The 19,630-nt window shown below is 47.0% G+C and overlaps 2 protein-coding genes across 2 annotated transcripts in view; both read left to right on the top strand.

Annotated features, from left to right (window-relative positions):
* The window catches only part of LOC310823911 (tripartite motif-containing protein 16-like protein), a gene marked incomplete at its 5' end in the record, with an annotated part of 288,284 nt that overhangs the window by 240,969 nt on the left and 27,685 nt on the right, over window positions 1-19,630 (top strand). The window lies entirely within an intron of this gene.
* Window positions 4,553-18,633, top strand: LOC310823602 (alpha-tectorin-like; the record flags this gene model as incomplete). The annotated part of the gene is made up of 9 exons (XM_083696490.1): window positions 4,553-4,576; window positions 4,852-5,090; window positions 5,287-5,552; window positions 6,033-6,158; window positions 6,379-6,563; window positions 6,960-7,105; window positions 17,491-17,733; window positions 17,848-18,010; window positions 18,616-18,633. 9 exons carry the CDS (start codon window positions 4,553-4,555, stop codon window positions 18,631-18,633), a joined length of 1,410 nt encoding a protein of 469 aa, XP_083552616.1.

Genomic DNA, 19,630 nt, shown 5'->3' with positions numbered 1-19,630 from the left:
CCCAAACACAGTGTAAGCAGAGAGGTCCACACCAGAATTACAATCAAAAATATTTATTTGATTAGCGGGGAGAGGGAATTGATAGACAGAGGGTGGGGGTGAGAAGGCGTCGTGTCGTTCAAGGGCCTCGCAGGAGATCCGTCGTCGGGAAGATAGCAGGGGGTTCGGTACACGGTGGGTGGTCCTCTTACGTTCCAGGTCGGGGCAGGCAGCGGGGTAGTCAGACAGGCGAAGGTTGGCAACGTAGCGGGCTCTCGGACGTTCTCGGGGTCGGGCTTCAAAGGGGGCTCTCCTACGGTCAGGGATCATACACAGGACAACGGTGACTTTGCTTACTCTCTCTCTCATCAACTCCTCCGTGTTTCGCCGTAGCTACTCTCCAAAACCGGGTGCTCTGTTGGCTCCTTTTGTAGGGTCTCTGCTGCTCCTGCTGATGCCCTTCAGCTGTGCCTTGATGAGCAGGAACTCCATGTATGGGCATACGGTGATTATCTCCACTGGTTGCAGCTGTGGCCACTTGGGGCGCAGGAACTCCATACATGGTCCTGCCAAAGACAACACGGGGCAAGAGAGGGACAGCAGAAACAGCAGAGACAAAGCGAGGCGAGATATATACTCCATTTACCACCGTCCCACACTCACGCATGGGCTTAGGCACGGGGCGGGCGCCACAATATATATATATATATATTATAAAAAAATGCATCTGATAGTGAAATAGACTACAGGTACTTCTCCTGTGTGTGTGTCTGTGTGTGTGGTCAGAGAGGATGAGGGGAGACACATTTAACTGTTTAATTGTATTGATAATTTCCTGTACTTGTAACATTCAAGCCTCTGTTGTTTTATATTGATTGTTACATTCCTTTACAGTTCAGTCTTCTTCTAGTTGGTACTGTCGGCCATCATGCTTTATGTTAACATGTATAGTTTATTTCCCTCTTCTATTCTCCCATGGACCAACCACAACTCACAAACCTCATTTCCCCCCAAGTGCCTCTGTGTTTTGGTAGTAATGACAGTAATTCTCACCTTCTGCCTCCTCCTTCTCATTCTGATAAAGGCAGCACTAGTCTACTAGCCTGAACTAACCCTGGAGTCAAGTTCCTTCATTTACTACAATGATGATGATGATGATGATGATGTCCATATAAACAAAGTGTTTGTGAAACAAAGAGCCGTGTGACCTCATGTTGACTCTCCACATGTCAGAGAGGCATGTCTTGTTTGCATGTACACCAGAAATAATACACAATATACCATAATGGACTGGAAATGACCATGTGAAAAGATAGAATCATGTGTAAATAAATAAAATAACCTGGTGGATAAAATTGATTACGTTTATTTGTTTTTGCCATCAATCCTCACACAATACCCTATAATGACAAAGCGGAAACACTTTTTTTAAACATTTTGAAATACAGAAATATGTCAAGTACATAAGTATTCAGTTTAATTTAATAACAGTTTAATTTATAACCAACACACCTGACTTTAATTTCCTCGATTGGGGAATGGCTTTGTGGGTAGTCAGCCATCTTGTTGTTTAAGACCTATTCAGATGAATCCGACCTACTGCAACAATCACCAGGATAGAAACAGTTAACTAACTAACTAACTGTTTCTATCCTGGTGATTGTTGAATTACATCAGATTCATCTGGATAGATCTGGAGCAATGGAGGATGGCAAACACACATGCTAATGAATAGTTTCATTATCACTTACACACCTGTATCATTTTTCTTGAATGTCAAACACATAAAATCCATTGGTTGAGTTTAGACAACACTGACCAGGTAGAAGAAAGTTCTCTACAGCAATGTCATGCCATAGGTAGAGATGTGTAACATTCAGAGACAATTGTGCCTTGTTTTTTGATCTTTATTCCCCATGAAGCCAGACCTTGTTCCAGACCTATCCAGATGAATCTGATCAAATGCAACAATCCCTCTTGGTCTGTAATGTGTCATATATTTTATAATAACAAGACCAATTTCCCAAGTGGGTGACATTAAAGCTTTTCTGAAACTGAATCTCAAAGATGATCTTAAAGCGATATTGCAAAGAACCATAGGAGTCCAGTACATAGTAGGCTGTCATTGTAGATGTGAACACAGCAGCAGCTTTCAACACCGGTAGGATGTGGCTTGGGAGGGCAATGGTCTGGGCAGTGTGAGGTCCCATGCACACACATGCACCTGTGTGTGTGTTTAGTGTGCATGAACCTATAGTTAGATTGACATCCCTCTAACCCAATCAATCCATCCACTCTCACCTTCAGCCAATGGGCTTCACTGGCAGGGCCAGTATGAAAGGACTGGGACACACCCCCAGCAGGTGCTTTGCTGATGGACTCCTTTTTACCTCTAGCTCTTTTTGAGGTATTTTGTCTATGCATCTAGTGAGTGCTTTTAGTTCTGCAAATTGTGATTTCCAGTGTTTGGTTTGAGTTTTGGCTTCACCAGATTAAAATAGATTAACCTTAACATGTCTTCTGTCTTCGGTTTCTGTCATTTTCCAGTACTCTTTCTGTAAAAATCTAGCCCTGCTACGCTGCCTCAAATGCTGTTTTTGATGGGTGTGATTTAAGAGGTTGTTAAGTCGGCACAGTAGAAGTGTGATTGACTATAGCTAGTTCATACAGTAGAAGTGTGATTGACTATAGCTAGTTCATACAGTAGCATTGGGACTGTAGCTAGTTCATACAGTAGCAGTGTGATTGACTGTAGCTAGTTCATACAGTAGCAGTGTGATTGACTGTAGTTAGTTCATACAGTAGCAGTGTGATTGACTGTAGCTAGTTCATACAGTAGCAGTGTGATTGACTGTAGCTAGTTCATACAGTAGCAGTGTGATTGACTGGAGCTAGTTCATACAGTAGCATTGGGACTGTAGCTAGTTCATATAGTAGCAGTGTGATTGACTGTAGCTAGTTCATACAGTAGCATTGGGACTGTAGCTAGTTCATACAGTAGCAGTGTGATTGACTGTAGCTAGTTCATACAGTAGCAGTGTGATTGACTGTAGCTAGTTCATACAGTAGCATTGGGACTGTAGCTAGTTCATATAGTAGCAGTGTGATTGACTGTAGCTAGTTCATACAGTAGCATTGGGACTGTAGCTAGTTCATACAGTAGCAGTGTGATTGACTGTAGCTAGTTCATACAGTAGCAGTGTGATTGACTGTAGCTAGTTCATACAGTAGCAGTGTGATTGACTGTAGCTAGTTCATACAGTAGCATTGGGACTGTAGCTAGTTCATATAGTAGCAGTGTGATTGACTGTAGCTAGTTCATACAGTAGCATTGGGACTGTAGCTAGTTCATACAGTAGCAGTGTGATTGACTGTAGCTAGTTCATACAGTAGCAGTGTGATTGACTGTAGCTAGTTCATACAGTAGCAGTGTGATTGACTGTAGCTAGTTCATACAGTAGCATTGGGACTGTAGCTAGTTCATATAGTAGCAGTGTGATTGACTGTAGCTAGTTCATACAGTAGCATTGGGACTGTAGCTAGTTCATACAGTAGCAGTGTGATTGACTGTAGCTAGTTCATACAGTAGCAGTGTGATTGACTGTAGCTAGTTCATACAGTAGCATTGGGACTGTAGCTAGTTCATATAGTAGCAGTGTGATTGACTGTAGCTTCAAGCTAAAGGTAACTCTTAGCAACGCCCTTAGACACTGTCAACGGGTTACTTAGCCACCTAGCAGCTAACAATGCTATCATTGCTTCTAACTGGCAAAATAATCATTGTACACACAATTTGGGAGATATGTGTCTACTGTAAAATGTAATTAAATGTCACATACCCTCTTCGAAGTCGCTGTCGCTTTCCTCTTCATGATCGCGAACCTTGCTTCTCGAGTGCGTGGACTGGGGGCAGACGTTTCTACGACAGGTTGTTGGTCTTGTTTTCTTTTTGGCAGGGCTCCCGTTGGGAGGACAGCGACTTCGAAAGCGGGTATGTGATGTTTAATTACATTTTACAGCAGTAGACACATAGTCAACAAATGTGTCTTTATAATGGCATGACACTTTGTCAGTTGGTAGCAATGGTAGCATTGTTAGCTTTAGCTTGAACTAGCTAGCTTGCTAGTCACCTACATGCATTTTGGACTTGTGCTGTGTTGTTTCACAACAAATATTGAGTGGTTCAGAGAGAGTCTAACTATTGTTATTGCTCATACTTATTCTTCTTTTTCTTATCATTATTATTGACCGGTATACTCCTGCCAGAATCAATAGACCTATGTAGGCTTGGAGGTCTGCCCGGTCCAATTCTCTCCACTTGTCCCCAAACACACGCCTCCCCTCCAAGTTTGTCATGTCCAGTAAAGTTTTCTCAATTGATTCTGGTAAAAAAGAGTTTGAAACGTCCTCCTCTATCTCTGGTTCAATTTCCATCTCCTCTCCATCATCGAAAATATGGTCCAGAGCCTCTCTGACAGACAGTCGCCTTCTCAGTCGCTTGTACATTGTGTTCACAGAGTAAAATGAGAGCAAGGCACAAAGAAGGCTTTATATATGGGGTCTGTGAGAAGATATGAGACATTGTTTAGTCTGGAAGGTGTGGTTCCCGTGGGGGGATGGGATCATACAGTAAGCACAGAAAGAAAGGTTCCCATAACAAACACTAAATTGTTTAGTCTGGGAGGTGCAAAGAGAGAGGTTCTCATAACTAACACCAAATTGTTTGCTTTGAAGGTGTGAGAACCAACCGCCCTCTGTGTGTGTGTGTGTGTGTGAGAGTGAGAGTGAGAGTGAGAGTGAGAGTGAGAGTGTGTGCGTGTGTGTGTAACTGGGCAGATTCACCATATCTCCCTGCCTGGTCCTTGGCTGTAGGTGAACGGAACGAAGGTGAACGTGTCCACGACCGTTGAGGTGGCCTCTGGCGTGTCTGTCAATAGTAGTGACAGGATGGTGGTCGTCCGTCTCAGCATGTACAACACCACCCTCGAGTACAACGGCGACACCCTGGCCATTCGGAAGGTCGGAGTTCGTCCGCTGGATGGCGTCTGTTCGCACGGTGCTTCCAGCGGGGACCCGGCGAAGTGGAAGAACAGCAACTACGGTTCAACAAGGTAAATGTTGTCAGGTTATGATGGAGTAGCAATCCAGGACACACACACACACACACACACACACACACACACACACACACACACACAGTCCTGAGTGATGTACTCACCCCCACTTCCAAGTGATATATCCTCGAACTCCGGGCCATGTTGCTCCTGTGTGTGTGTGTGTGTGTGTGTGTGTGTTGCTCCTCCACAGCTGTGCTGCCAACATAACAACTGACATGAGAGCCAACTGCACTGAGAAGGTCAACCAGCTGTGTGGCGTCATGGCCAATAGCAGCGGCCCCTTCGCCGCCTGCCATAACTCCACCCCCCCAGGGCCGTACGTGGAGGCCTGCGTGTTTGACCTGTGCCGCCACGGCCCGGTGGACCGCACCCTCTGCTCCTCCATGGAGGCCTACGCCATGGCCTGCCTGCTCTCTGACGGACAGCTGGACAAGTGGAGGACGCAGGCCAACTGTCGTAAGTCACATTCTCAATGTTTCCTCTCGATGCATCCATTCTGTTTGGGTCGCCTGTGTGTGTGTGTGTGTGTGTGTGTGTGTGTGTGTGTGTGTGTGTGTGTGTGTGTGTGTGTGTGTGTGTGTGTGTGTGTGCGGTAGGGTGTGTGTGTGTATGTGTGGTTTGGGGTGTGTGTGTGTGTGTGCGGTAGGGTGTGTGTGTGTATGTGTGGTTTGGGGTGTGTGTGTGTGTGTGCGGTAAGGGGTGAGTGATTTCTAATGTTACTCTGTCTGTTTATCAAACCCTTCTCTCTCTCTCTCCTCCTCCTCCTCCTCCTCCTTCTCCTCCTCATCCTCCCCTCCTCCTCCTCCTCCCCTCCACCTCCTCCTCCCCCTCCTTACCTCCACCTTCCCCCCTTCCCCCCTCCCCTCCACCTCCTCCTCCTCCCCTCCTCCTCCTCCACCTCCCCCTCCTCCTCCTCCCCTCCTCCCCCTCCCTCAGCATCCAGAGACCCCTGCCTGGACATGGACTGTGCTGACCATGAGTTCTGTGGGGAGAGGAACGGTGAATCTGTCTGCCTCTGTCGCCGTAGTTACCTGGACTCTGTCAAGGAGAGGGGTCCTTTTGGTATGTGCATGATCCCAAACCCTGTGTGACCACTCTACTAAATGTGTTTGAACAGTGTGTGTGTGTGTGTGTGTGTGTTTTCTTGATTAACCTGTGTGTGTATATGTTTGTGTGTGTTTTCTTGATTAACCTCTCTCTGTGTATGTGTGTGTGTGTGTGTGTATATGTGTGTATATGTGTGTGTGTGTGTGTGTGTGTGTGTACACGCCTCTCTTTAAAGATCCTTTAACAAGCTGCAGTGGGAGTTCTGCCAGCTTGTCTCTGGACCGCTGTCGTCTGGTTGAGGCAGACTTTGATTACAAGACTCTGCACCTCAACGACCCAAGCTGCATCGGGGTGTTAGAGAACGGCGTTGTGGTGTACCGCTTCGACTACAACAACCACAGCTGCGGCACTCTGGTCACGGTACCAAAACACACATCAAACATCCATAGATGTCCCAGCAAGGCTGGGGTTCTACCCAGGGGTTCTGGCCAGGCTGGGGTTCTAACCAGGCTGGGGTTCTAATCAGGGGTTCTAGCCAGGCTGGGGTTCTAACCAGGCTGGGGTTCTAGCCAGGCTGGGGTTCTAACCAGGCTGGGGTTCTAACCAGGGGTTCTAGCCAGGCTGGGGTTCTAGCCAGGCTGGGGTTCTAACCAGGCTGGGGTTCTAGTCAGGCTGGGGTTCTAACCAGGCTGGGGTTCTAGCCAGGTTGGGGTTCTAACCAGGCTGGGATTCTAGCCAGGCTGGGGTTCTAGCCAGGCTGGGGTTCTAACCAGGCTGGGGTTCAGTGAGTGAAGCCCCTCCCTCCCCTCTCCACAGTCCAACAACACTCACATCATCTACAAGAACTCCGTCCAGAGGAACCACAACTCCTCCATGGCCATCCACCGCATGGAGACCAACCTGGACTTCTCTTGCGCCTATATCAAGAAAATCTTCCTGGCCATCAAGGTCAAAAAAGACAGGTGTGTATGTGTGTGTGTGTGTGTGTGTGTGTGTGAGGTCACCCAGGCCTTTCACTGTGGTAATACATGTGTAATGTGATGCACATTACCGGGAGAGAATACCTTCCAGCCAGAGGAGTTCACAGCATTAAAACAAGGTCAAGGTTGGTATCGTCAGTGTTGGAGAAGCGACTCTGAACATCCATTTAACTCAGTTACCAACAACTTTACGAGGCAGGAAGTTGAACTTCACTAAAGCTACTGTTGATGGAAATACAGCTTGTTACTTTGAAAAAACAAACAAACCAGGAAACTACTTCGTCCGACACACTAGGAGGGTTAGCGATAGCATCTGGTCAGAGGGTTATGGGTGAGGCTAGGCTACGTGTTATCTCTAGGAGGGTTAGCGATAGCATCTGGTCATAGGGTTATGGGTGAGGCTAGGCTAAGTGTTATCACTAGGAGGGTTAGCGATAGCGTCTGGTCAGAGGGTTATGGGTGAGGCTAGGCTACGTGTTATCACTAGGAGGGTTAGCGATAGCGTCTGGTCAGAGGGTTATGGGTGAGGCTAGGCTACGTGTTATCACTAGGAGGGTTAGCGATAGCGTCTGGTCAGAGGGTTATGGGTGAGGCTAGCCATGTGTTATCACTAGGAGGGTTAGCGATAGCGTCTGGTCAGAGGGTTATGGGTGAGGCTAGGCTAAGTGTTATCACTAGGAGGGTTAGCGATAGCGTCTGGTCAGAGGGTTATGGGTGAGGCTAGGCTACGTGTTATCACTAGGAGGGTTAGCGATAGCGTCTGGTCAGTGGGTTATGGGTGAGGCTAGGCTACGTGTTATCACTAGGAGGGTTAGCGATAGCGTCTGGTCAGAGGGTTATGGGTGAGGCTAGGCTAAGTGTTATCACTAGGAGAGTTAGCGATAGCGTCTGGTCAGAGGGTTATGGGTGAGGCTAGGCTAAGTGTTATCACTAGGAGGGTTAGCGATAGCGTCTGGTCAGAGGGTTATGGGTGAGGCTAGGCTAAGTGTTATCACTAGGAGGGTTAGCGATAGCGTCTGGTCAGTGGGTTATGGGTGAGGCTAGGCTACGTGTTATCACTAGGAGGGTTAGCGATAGCGTCTGGTCAGAGGGTTATGGGTGAGGCTAGGCTAAGTGTTATCACTAGGAGGGTTAGCGATAGCGTCTGGTCAGAGGGTTATGGGTGAGGCTAGGCTACGTGTTATCACTAGGAGAGTTAGCGATAGCGTTGCAGTCAAACTGGACACGCTGCCCATGAGAACCAGATCCTCATCCACACTCCGAGCCATGGACTGATAGTTTTACTGTTGGTATTTGGAGAGTTTGAGGTTTGTTGACTGTGTGTGTTGGTTCATTTGTTGAAACTCACCAGCTCTGTGAGCAAGAACCTGTCCTCTGGAGAATGGAACTACAAACTCACCATGGCAGCCTTCTACGACGCCGAGTTCAGCCAGCCCCTCAACGACTCAGCAGCCGTCCGATTGGACCAGAAGCTCTACCTGTCCCTAAACACCACCGGATTGGACAGCAAGATCGTCATGGTGACTGACGCCTGCTGGGCCACGCCTGAAAGCTCCTCAAATGCTACTGTGCGCTGGGACATCATCAAGGAAGGGTGAGACACACACACACACACACACACACACACACACACACTGTCAGACACATAGATGGGTACACATTGGCTGCTCTGACACATGTGTCCTGTGTGTCCATGTCCCAGGTGTGCCAACCCTGCCGACAGCACGGTGAACATTCTGACCAACGGTGACTCCTCCGCCACCCGCTTCTCCTTCAGAATGTTCCAGTTCTCTGGCAAATCCTCGGACGTGTTCCTGCACTGCAACATCCACCTGTGTGTGCTGAAGAACGGGAACTGTGCCCCGGTAGGCCAGGAGCCATCACTCCTCACACACACACACACACACACAGACACAGTGTCCTCTCACTGACTGTCTCTCTCCCACAGACATGTTCCGGGGTGAAGAATAGAAGGAGACGGCGATCTCTGCAGCAGCACAGCCACAGCTTCATCACCATGGCGATGAGCGCCATCAATTAGGTAAGAGTGTGTTAGATAGCTGTTAAACACATCAGCTCACCGCATCATATGATACAGCAGTCTGCAGCTCTGTTACACATGCCCGTCTGAATCCTGGTTGTGTGTGTCGGTCCTCAGGTTGCCTTTGTGTTGAATGAAGTGACACGTTGTCATTCTGGAAGGTGTCCTGTCCAGGACTGTAGCCGCTTGACCTCTGACCCGGAGGCAGTTCTGGAGCCAGGATGTCCCTGACCTTCGCCTGACCCTGACCAAGAGCCGCGTCCTAATAGGGTAGAAGATGTGTGGTCCAATCCGCTCTCTGCTCCATCTAGTGGACAAACCTGTCTGTAAACTGCCTCATCTTTAATACACTGTTTAACAGACTGTGTTTACCATACTGTGTTTAGAAGACCGTGTTTACCCGACCACACTCTCTATCCGTTGTTAAAGGTAGACTCAGCGATATGACGTAACCTGTGAATATTGGCAGAGATCGTTGAAGCCTAAGGCAAGACAATTCCCTCGCCAGCCCGTTTGTCACATGGCCATCTGCCACTGTCGTGCTCGTGCACCAATGGAATCCATCATTAGTGAAACGTCCGTTGCTCGGATGAATCTGAAACATCGCTGAAGTCAACCAACGTCCCGCGGTGACGTCATATCGCTGAGTCTACCTTTAACTGAATCTTATATCGGTGTCTGGGATTTCTGAAGGGATGCTTTTCTGTGTCTGTGTTCTTTGTGTCGATCAATCAGGGTGGGAAATATGTATATGAACATGCAACGCAACAGTGGCCTTCATGTTTGCAGTGAAAGTTTGAGAGTATCGATTGGAAGATGAAGAAATGGATTGACTTTCAAAGAGTAGGAAGTAAAATGCAGAAGGAGACTTTGATTGGATGCTAACTGGTATTGAATGAAGGTTGCTGTTATGATGTGAAGTTTATGATGATGGTGTGAGGGTTGACAAGACATTATTATAATAATAGTAGCTGGTTTAATGTAAGCACTAATCTATCAATCATGGGGGCAGGCAAGTTAAATCCAAACTTGAATTTGCACATTGAATGTCTGAGAATACAAACTAAAATATGAAGGAATGTTTGGCATTGAAAGAATATGAACTAAGTAAGAATATTTGGTGTTTAAGAACATTTTAAATTAAGTTTGAGATGTCAAAAGAATGAGGTCACCCGGTAAAAAGGCATCATCAGGAAGAGAATACTATTCCATTGTTTGCTTCGGACAATGAAGATTTAGATTTAAGTAAAAAGGCAAGTGATTGAATGTTTTAATGATAATGCTTAAAAACCTACTGCTAAGAGTAATAGTCTGATATATATATATATATATATATATATATATATATATATATATATATATATATATATATGATAACTGTGTGTTAATCAGTAATTCAGAACAGTAAAAGACCGTTCTGACTATATGTGTAACTTTAACCAACATGTGGAAGCCTGTTTGTGTTAAGGTTAGGGTTAGGTTAGGTTAAGGTTAGGTTAAGGTTAGGTTAGGTTAGGTTAGGTTAGGTTAGGGTGGTGTTGTGGTGTTGTGTATCTGAGTTCCCTGAAGCACCCGGCCGGCCAGCAGGCCAAGTGGACCAGCTCAAACTCAAGTCATTTTCTCTTCTCTCTGTTGTCTGTAATAAAGGCTTTATAAAGGGAACTCCTGCTGTCATCTCCATTAATCAAAATGTACTACAGGTTTATTTTACAACAATATGACTTGTTGAACGGACTTTGCAGTTTGTAATTCCACCTGAGAAATAAAAGCTATTCTATTCTACGAGTTCAGGCATATGGGCAAACTACACATGAACGTTACTAACTAGCACAGGCTAACTACACATTAATGTTTCTACTAGCACAGGCTAACTACACATTAATGTTTCTACTAGCACAGGCTAACTACATGTTTCTACTAGCACAGACTAACTACATGTTTCTACTAGCACAGGCTAACTACATGTTTCTACTAGCACAGGCTAACTACACATTAATGTTTCTACTAGCACAGGCTAACTACACATTAATGTTCCTACTAGCACAGGCTAACTACATGTTTCTACTAGCACAGGCTAACTACACATTAATGTTTCTACTAGCACAGGCTAACTACACATTAATGTTTCTACTAGCACAGGCTAACTACACATTCATGTTTCTACTAGCACAGGCTAACTACACATTAATGTTTCTACTAGCACAGGCTAACTACACATTAATGTTCCTACTAGCACAGGCTAACTACACATTAATGTTTCTACTAGCACAGGCTAACTACACATTAATGTTTCTACTAGCACAGGCTAACTACACATTAATGTTTCTACTAGCACAGGCTAACTACACATTCATGTTTCTACTAGCACAGGCTAACTACACATTCATGTTTCTACTAACACAGGCTAACTACATGTTTCTACTAGCACAGGCTAACTACACATTCATGTTTCTACTAACACAGGCTAACTACATGTTTCTACTAGCACAGGCTAACTACATGTTTCTACTGGCACAGGCTAACTACATGTTTCTACTAGCACAGGCTAACTAAATTTTTCTCCTGGCACAGGCTAACTACATATTACTACTAGCACAGGCTAACTACATGTTTCTACTGGCACATGCTAACTACATGTTTCTACTAGCACAGGCTAACTACACATTCATGTTCTTACTAGCACAGGCTAACGACATGTTTCTACTACCACAGACTAACTACATGTTTCTACTAGCACAGACTAACTACATGTTTCTACTAGCACAGACTAACTACATGTTTCAACTGGCACAGGCTAACTACATGTTTCAACAAGCACAGGCTAACTACACATTAATGTTTCTACTAGCACAGGCTAACTACACATTCATGTTTCTACTAGCACAGGCTAACTACATGTTTCTACTAGCACATGCTAACTACATGTTTCTACCAGCACAGGCTAACTACATGTTTCTACTAGCACATGCTAACTACATGTTTCTACTAGCACAGACTAACTACATGTTTCTACTAGCACATGCTAACTACACATTAATGTTTCTACTAGCACAGGCTAACTACATGTTTCTACTAGCACAGGCTAACTACATGTTTCTGTTAGCAACAGTCAGTCACACTGCTACTGTATGAACTAGCTACTGTCGTTCATACACTAGCAGTGTGATTGACTGTAGCTAGTTCATACAGTAGCATTGGGACTGTAGCTAGTTCATATAGTAGCAGTGTGATTGACTGTAGCTAGTTTATACAGTAGCAGTGTGATTGACTTTAGCTAGTTCATATAGTAGCAGTGTGATTGACTGTAGCTAGTTCTTACAGTAGCAGTGTGATTGACTGTAGCTAGTTCATACAGTAGCCGTGTGATTGACTGTAGCTACCTCTAAGATGCTCTGCACATCGTGGACATCCTCAAGGATGAGTGGCACATCCTCCACGACCACACCCTGCTCAACGTCCACCAACAGCACAGCCAAGGCCTCCACCAAGTCCAAAATGCCTTGCCAAAATGCCTTGCCAAAATGCACGGAGTTGGCTAGCAAGCTAGCTAGTTCAAGCTAAAGGTAACTCTTAGCAATGCCCATAGACACTGTCAACGGGTTACTTAGCCACCTAGCAGCTAACAATGCTATCATTGCTTCTAACTGGCAAAATAATCATTGTACACACAATTTGTGAGATATGTGTCTACTGTAAAATGTAATTAAATGTCACATACCCTCTTCGAAGTCGCTGTCGCTTTCCTCTTCACGATCGCGGACTGGGGGCAGACGTTTCTACCACAGGTTGTTGTTCTTGTTTTCTTTTTTGCAGGGCTCACGTTGGGAGGACAGCGACTTCGAAAGCGGGTATGTGATGTTTAATTACATTTTACAGCAGTAGACACATAGTCAACAAATGTGTCTTTATAATGGCATGACACTTTGTCAGTTGGTAGCAATGGTAGCATTGTTAGCTTTAGCTTGAACTAGCTAGCTTGCTAGTCACCTCCATGCATTTTGGACTTGTGCTGTGTTGTTTCACAAGAAATATTGAGTGGTTCAGTGAGAGTCTAACTATTGTTATTGCTCATACTTATTCTTCTTTTTCTTATCATTATTATTGACCGGTATAGTCCTGCCAGAATCAATAGACCTATGTAGGCTTGGAGGTCTGCCCTGTCCAATTCTCTCCACTTGTCCCCAAACACACGCCTCCCCTCCAAGTTTGTCATGTCCAGTAAAGTTTTCTCAATTGATTCTGGTAAAAAAACAATTGGAAACGTCCTCCTCTATCTCTGGTTCAATTTCCATCTCCTCTCCATCATCGAAAATATGGTCCAGAGCCTCTCTGACAGACAGTCGCCTTCTCAGTCGCTTGTACATTGTGTTCACAGAGTAAAATGAGCAAGGCACAAAGAAGGCTTTATATATGGGGTCTGTGAGAAGATATGAGACATTGTTTAGTCTGGAAGGTGTGGTTCCCGTGGGGGGATGGGATCATACAGTAAGCACAGAAAGAAAGGTTCCCATAACAAACACTAAATTGTTTAGTCTGGGAGGTGCAAAGAGAGAGGTTCTCATAACTAACACCAAATTGTTTGCTTTGAAGGTGTGAGAACCAACCGCCCTCTGTGTGTGTGTGTGTGTGTGAGAGTGAGAGTGAGAGTGAGTGTGAGTGTGAGAGTGAGAGTGAGAGAGAGAGTGTGTGCGTGTGTGTGTGTGTAACTGGGCAGATTCACCATATCTCCCTGCCTGGTCCTTGGCTGTAGGTGAACGGAACGAAGGTGAACGTGTCCACGACCGTTGAGGTGGCCTCTGGCGTGTCTGTCAATAGTAGTGACAGGATGGTGGTCGTCCGTCTCAGCATGTACAACACCACCTTCGAGTACAACGGCGACACCCTGGCCATTTGGAAGGTCGGAGTTCGTCCGCTGGATGGCGTCTGTTCGCACGGTGCTTCCAGCGGGGACCCGGCGAAGTGGAAGAACAGCAACTACGGTTCAACAAGGTAAATGTTGTCAGGTTATGATAGAGTAGCAATCCAGGACACACACACACACACACACACACACACACACACACACACACAGTCCTGAGTGATGTACTCACCCCCACTTCCAAGTGATATATCCTCGAACCCCGGGCCATGTTGCTCCTGTGTGTGTGTGTGTGTGTGTGTGTGTGTGTGTGTGTGTGTTGCTCCTCCACAGCTGTGCTGCCAACATAACAACTGACATGAGAGCCAACTGCACTGAGAAGGTCAACCAGCTGTGTGGCGTCATGGCCGATAGCAGCGGCCCCTTCGCCGCCTGCCATGACTCCACCCCCCCAGGGCCGTACGTGGAGGCCTGCGTGTTTGACCTGTGCCGCCACGGCCCGGTGGACCGCACCCTCTGCTCCTCCATGGAGGCCTACGCCATGGCCTGCCTGCTCTCTGACGGACAGCTGGACAAGTGGAGGACGCAGGCCAACTGTCGTAAGTCACATTCTCAATGTTTCCTCTCGATGCATCCATTCTGTTTGGGTCGCCTGTGTGTGTGTGTGTGTGTGTGTGTGTGTGCGGTAGGGTGTGTGTGTGTATGTGTGGTATGGGGTGTGTGTGTGTGTGTGTGTGTGTGTGCGGTAGGGGGTGTGTGATTTCTAATGTTACTCTGTCTGCTTATCAAACCCTTCTCTCTCTCTCTCCTCCTCCTCCTCCTTCTCCCCTCCTCCTCCTCCTCCCCCTCCTCCCCTCCACCTCCTCCTTCCCCCTCCCCTCCACCTCCTCCTCCCCCTCCTTACCTCCACCTCCCCCCCTCCCCTCCACCTCCTCCTCCTCCCCTCCTCCTCCTCCACCTCCCCCTCCTCCTCCTCCCCTCCTCCTCCTCCCCCTCCCTCAGCATCCAGAGACCCCTGCCTGGACATGGACTGTGCTGACCATGAGTTCTGTGGGGAGAGGAACGGTGAATCTGTCTGCCTCTGTCGCCGTAGTTACCTGGACTCTGTCAAGGAGAGGGGTCCTTTTGGTATGTGCATTATCCCAAACCCTGTGTGACCACTCTACTAAATGTGTTTGAACAGTGTGTGTGTGTGTGTGTTTTCTTGATTACCTGTATTTGTATATGTGTGTGTGTGTTTTCTTGATTAACCTCTCTCTGTGCATGTGTGTGTGTGTGTGTGTGTGTGTGTGTGTGTGTGTGTGTGTGTGTGTGTGTGCACGCCTCTCTTTAAAGATCCGTTAACAAGCTGCAGTGGGAGTTCTGCCAGCTTGTCTCTGGAACGCTGTCGTCTGGTTGAGGCAGACTTTGATTACAAGACTCTGCACCTCAACGACCCAAGCTGCATCGGGATGTTAGAGAAGGGCGTTGTGGTGTACCGCTTCGACAACCACAACCACAGCTGCGGCACTCTGCTCACGGTACCAAAACACACATCAAACATCCATAGATGTTTATGGGTTCTAACCAGGGGTTCTGGCCAGGCTGGGGTTCTAACCAGGCTGGGGTTCTAACCAGGGGTTCTGGCCAGGCTGGGGTTCTAGCCAGGCTGGGGTTCTAGCCAGGCTGGGGTTCTAGCCAGGCTGGGGTTCTAACCAGGCTGGGATTCTAGCCAGGTCGGGGTTCTAACCAGGCTGGGGTTCTAGCCAGGCTGGGGTTCTAGCCAGGTTGGGGTTCTAGCCAGGCTGGGGTTCTAGCCAGGCTGGGGTTCTAACCAGGCTGGGGTTCAGTGAGTGAAGCCCCTCCCTCCCCTCTCCACAGTCCAACAACACTCACATCATCTACAAGAACTCCGTCCAGAGGAACTACAACTCCTCCATGGCCATCCACCGCATGGACGAGACCAACCTGGACTTCTCTTGCGCCTACACCAAGGACACCTCCCAATCTATGGCCCTGGGCATCAAGGTCAAAGACAGGTGTGTGTATGTGTGTGTGTGTGTGTGTGTGTGTGTGTGTGTGTGTGTGTGAGGTCACCCAGGCCTTTCACTGTGGTAATACATGTGTAATGTGATGCACATTACCGGGAGAGAATATCTTCCAGCCAGAGGAGTTCACAGCATTAAAACAAGGTCAAGGTTGGTATCGTCAGTGTTGGGGAAGCGACTCTGAACATCCATTTAACTCAGTTACCAACAACTTTACGAGGCAGGAAGTTGAACGTCACTAAAGCTACCGTTGATGGAAATACAGCTTGTTACGTTGAAAAAACAAACAAACCAGGAAACTACTTCGTCCGACACACTAGGAGGGTTAGCGATAGCGTCTGGTCAGAGGGTTATGGGTGAGGCTAGGCTACGTGTTATCTCTAGGAGAGTTAGCGATAGCGTCTGGTCAGAGGGTTATGGGTGAGGCTAGGCTAAGTGTTATCACTAGGAGAGTTAGCGATAGCGTCTGGTCAGAGGGTTATGGGTGAGGCTAGGCTAAGTGTTATCACTAGGAGAGTTAGCGATAGCGTCTGGTCAGAGGGTTATGGGTGAGGCTAGGCTAAGTGTTATCACTAGGAGAGTTAGCGATAGCGTCTGGTCAGAGGGTTATGGGTGAGGCTAGGCTAAGTGTTATCACTAGGAGAGTTAGCGATAGCGTCTGGTCAGAGGGTTATGGGTGAGGCTAGGCTAAGTGTTATCACTAGGAGAGTTAGCGATAGCGTCTGGTCAGAGGGTTATGGGTGAGGCTAGGCTACGTGTTATCACTAGGAGGGTTAGCGATAGCGTCTGGTCAGAGGGTTATGGGTGAGGCTAGGCTAAGTGTTATCACTAGGAGGGTTAGCGATAGCGTCTGGTCAGAGGGTTATGGGTGAGGCTAGGCTAAGTGTTATCACTAGGAGAGTTAGCGATAGCGTCTGGTCAGAGGGTTATGGGTGAGGCTAGGCTAAGTGTTATCACTAGGAGAGTTAGCGATAGCGTCTGGTCAGAGGGTTATGGGTGAGGCTAGGCTAAGTGTTATCACTAGGAGGGTTAGCGATAGCGTCTGGTCAGAGGGTTATGGGTGAGGCTAGGCTAAGTGTTATCACTAGGAGGGTTAGCGATAGCGTCTGGTCAGAGGGTTATGGGTGAGGCTAGGCTAAGTGTTATCACTAGGAGGGTTAGCGATAGCGTCTGGTCAGAGGGTTATGGGTGAGGCTAGGCTAAGTGTTATCACTAGGAGGGTTAGCGATAGCGTCTGGTCAGAGGGTTATGGGTGAGGCTAGGCTAAGTGTTATCACTAGGAGAGTTAGCGATAGCGTTGCAGTCAAACTGGACACGCTGCCCATGAGAACCAGATCCTCATCCACACTCCGAGCCATGGACTGATAGTTTCACTGTTGGTATTTGGAGAGTTTGAGGTTTGTTGACTGTGTGTGTTGGTTCATTTGTTGAAACTCACCAGCTCTGTGAGCAAGAACCTGTCCTCTGGAGAATGGAACTACAAACTCACCATGGGAGCCTTCTACGACGCCGAGTTCAGCCAGCCCCTCAACGACTCAGCAGCCGTCCGATTGGACCAGAAGCTCTACCTGTCCCTAAACACCACCGGATTGGACAGCAAGATCGTCATGGTGACTGACGCCTGCTGGGCCACGCCTGAAAGCTCCTCAAATGCTACTGTGCGCTGGGACATCATCAAGGAAGGGTGAGACACACACACACACACACACACACACACACACACACACACACTGTCAGACACATAGATGGGTACACATTGGCTGCTCTGACACATGTGTCCTGTGTGTCCATGTCCCAGGTGTGCCAACCCTGCCGACAGCACGGTGAACATTCTGACCAACGGTGACTCCTCCGCCACCCGCTTCTCCTTCAGAATGTTCCAGTTCTCTGGCAAATCCTCGTACGTGTTCCTGCACTGCAACATCCACCTGTGTGTGCTGAAGAACGGGAACTGTGCCCCGGTAGGCCAGGAGCCATCACTCCTCACACACACACACACACACACAGACACAGTGTCCTCTCACTGACTGTCTCTCTCCCACAGACATGTTCCGGGGTGAAGAATAGAAGGAGACGGCGATCTCTGCAGCAGCACAGCCACAGCTTCATCACCATGGCGATGAGCGCCATCAATTAGGTAAGAGTGTGTTAGATAGCTGTTAAACACATCAGCTCACCGCATCATATGATACAGCAGTCTGCAGCTCTGTTACACATGCCCGTCTGAATCCTGGTTGTGTGTGTCGGTCCTCAGGTTGCCTTTGTGTTGAATGAAGTGACACGTTGTCATTCTGGAAGGTGTCCTGTCCAGGACTGTAGCCGCTTGACCTCTGACCCGGAGGCAGTTCTGGAGCCAGGATGTCCCTGACCTTTGCCTGACCCTGACCAAGAGCCGCGTCCTAATAGGGTAGAAGATGTGTGGTCCAATCCGCTCTCTGCTCCATCTAGTGGACAAACCTGTCTGTAAACTGCCTCATCTTTAATACACTGTTTAACAGACTGTGTTTACCATACTGTGTTTAGAAGACCGTGTTTACCCGACCACACTCTCTATCCGTTGTTAAAGGTAGACTCAGCGATATGACGTAACCTGTGAATATTGGCAGAGATCGTTGAAGCCTAAGGCAAGACAATTCCCTCGCCAGCCCGTTTGTCACATGGCCATCTGCCACTGTCGTGCTCGTGCACCAATGGAATCCATCATTAGTGAAACGTCCGTCGCTCGGATGAATCTGAAACATCGCTGAAGTCAACCAACGTCCCGCGTTGACGTCATATCGCTGAGTCTACCTTTAACTGAATCTTATCTCGGTGTCTGGGATTTCTGAAGGGATGCTTTCCTCTGTCTGTGTTCATTGCATCGATCAATCAGGGTGGGAAATATGGATATGAACATGCAACGCAACAGTGGCCTTCATGTTTGCAGTGAAAGTTTGAGAGTATCGATCGGAAGATGAAGAAATGGATTGACTTTCAAAGAGTAGGAAGTAAAATGCAGAAGGAGACTTTGAGTGGATGCTAACTGGTATTGAATGAATGTTGCTGTTATGATGTGAAGTTTATGATGATGGTGTGAGGGTTGACAAGACATTATTATAATAACAGTAGCTGGTTTAATGTAAGTATGTTTCTATCAATCATGGGGGCAGGCAAGTTAAATCCAAACTTAGGATGTTTTGCACAAATTTGCACATTGAAAGTCTGAGAATACAAACTAAAATATGAAGGAATGGTTTGGCATTGAAAGAATATGAACTAAGTAAGAATATTTGGTGTTTAAGAACATTTTAAATGAAGTTTGAGATGTCAAAAGAATGAGGTCACCCGGTAAAAAGACATCATCAGGAAGAGAACACTATTCCATTGTTTGCTTCAGACAATTCAAATTCAAATTCAAAGTGTTTATTATCATATGCACAGTAGAAAACATGTTTCCCTGTACAATGAAATTCTTGCTTTGCTGTCCGCAGAATGCCAACCAATGTAAAATATACAATACTAAAGAATATACAATATATACTAAACAAATGTACAAGACAGCAAAATTTAAGGCATAAAATAAAATAGCAGCAATAATAATA

The sequence above is a fragment of the Argentina silus genome, assembly GCF_951799395.1.
Source record: "Argentina silus genome assembly, chromosome: Y".
In the NCBI taxonomy this organism is placed as follows: domain Eukaryota; kingdom Metazoa; phylum Chordata; class Actinopteri; order Argentiniformes; family Argentinidae; genus Argentina; species Argentina silus.
The sequence above is the reverse complement of the archived record's forward strand: the minus strand, read 5'-3'. Positions and strand labels throughout refer to the sequence as shown.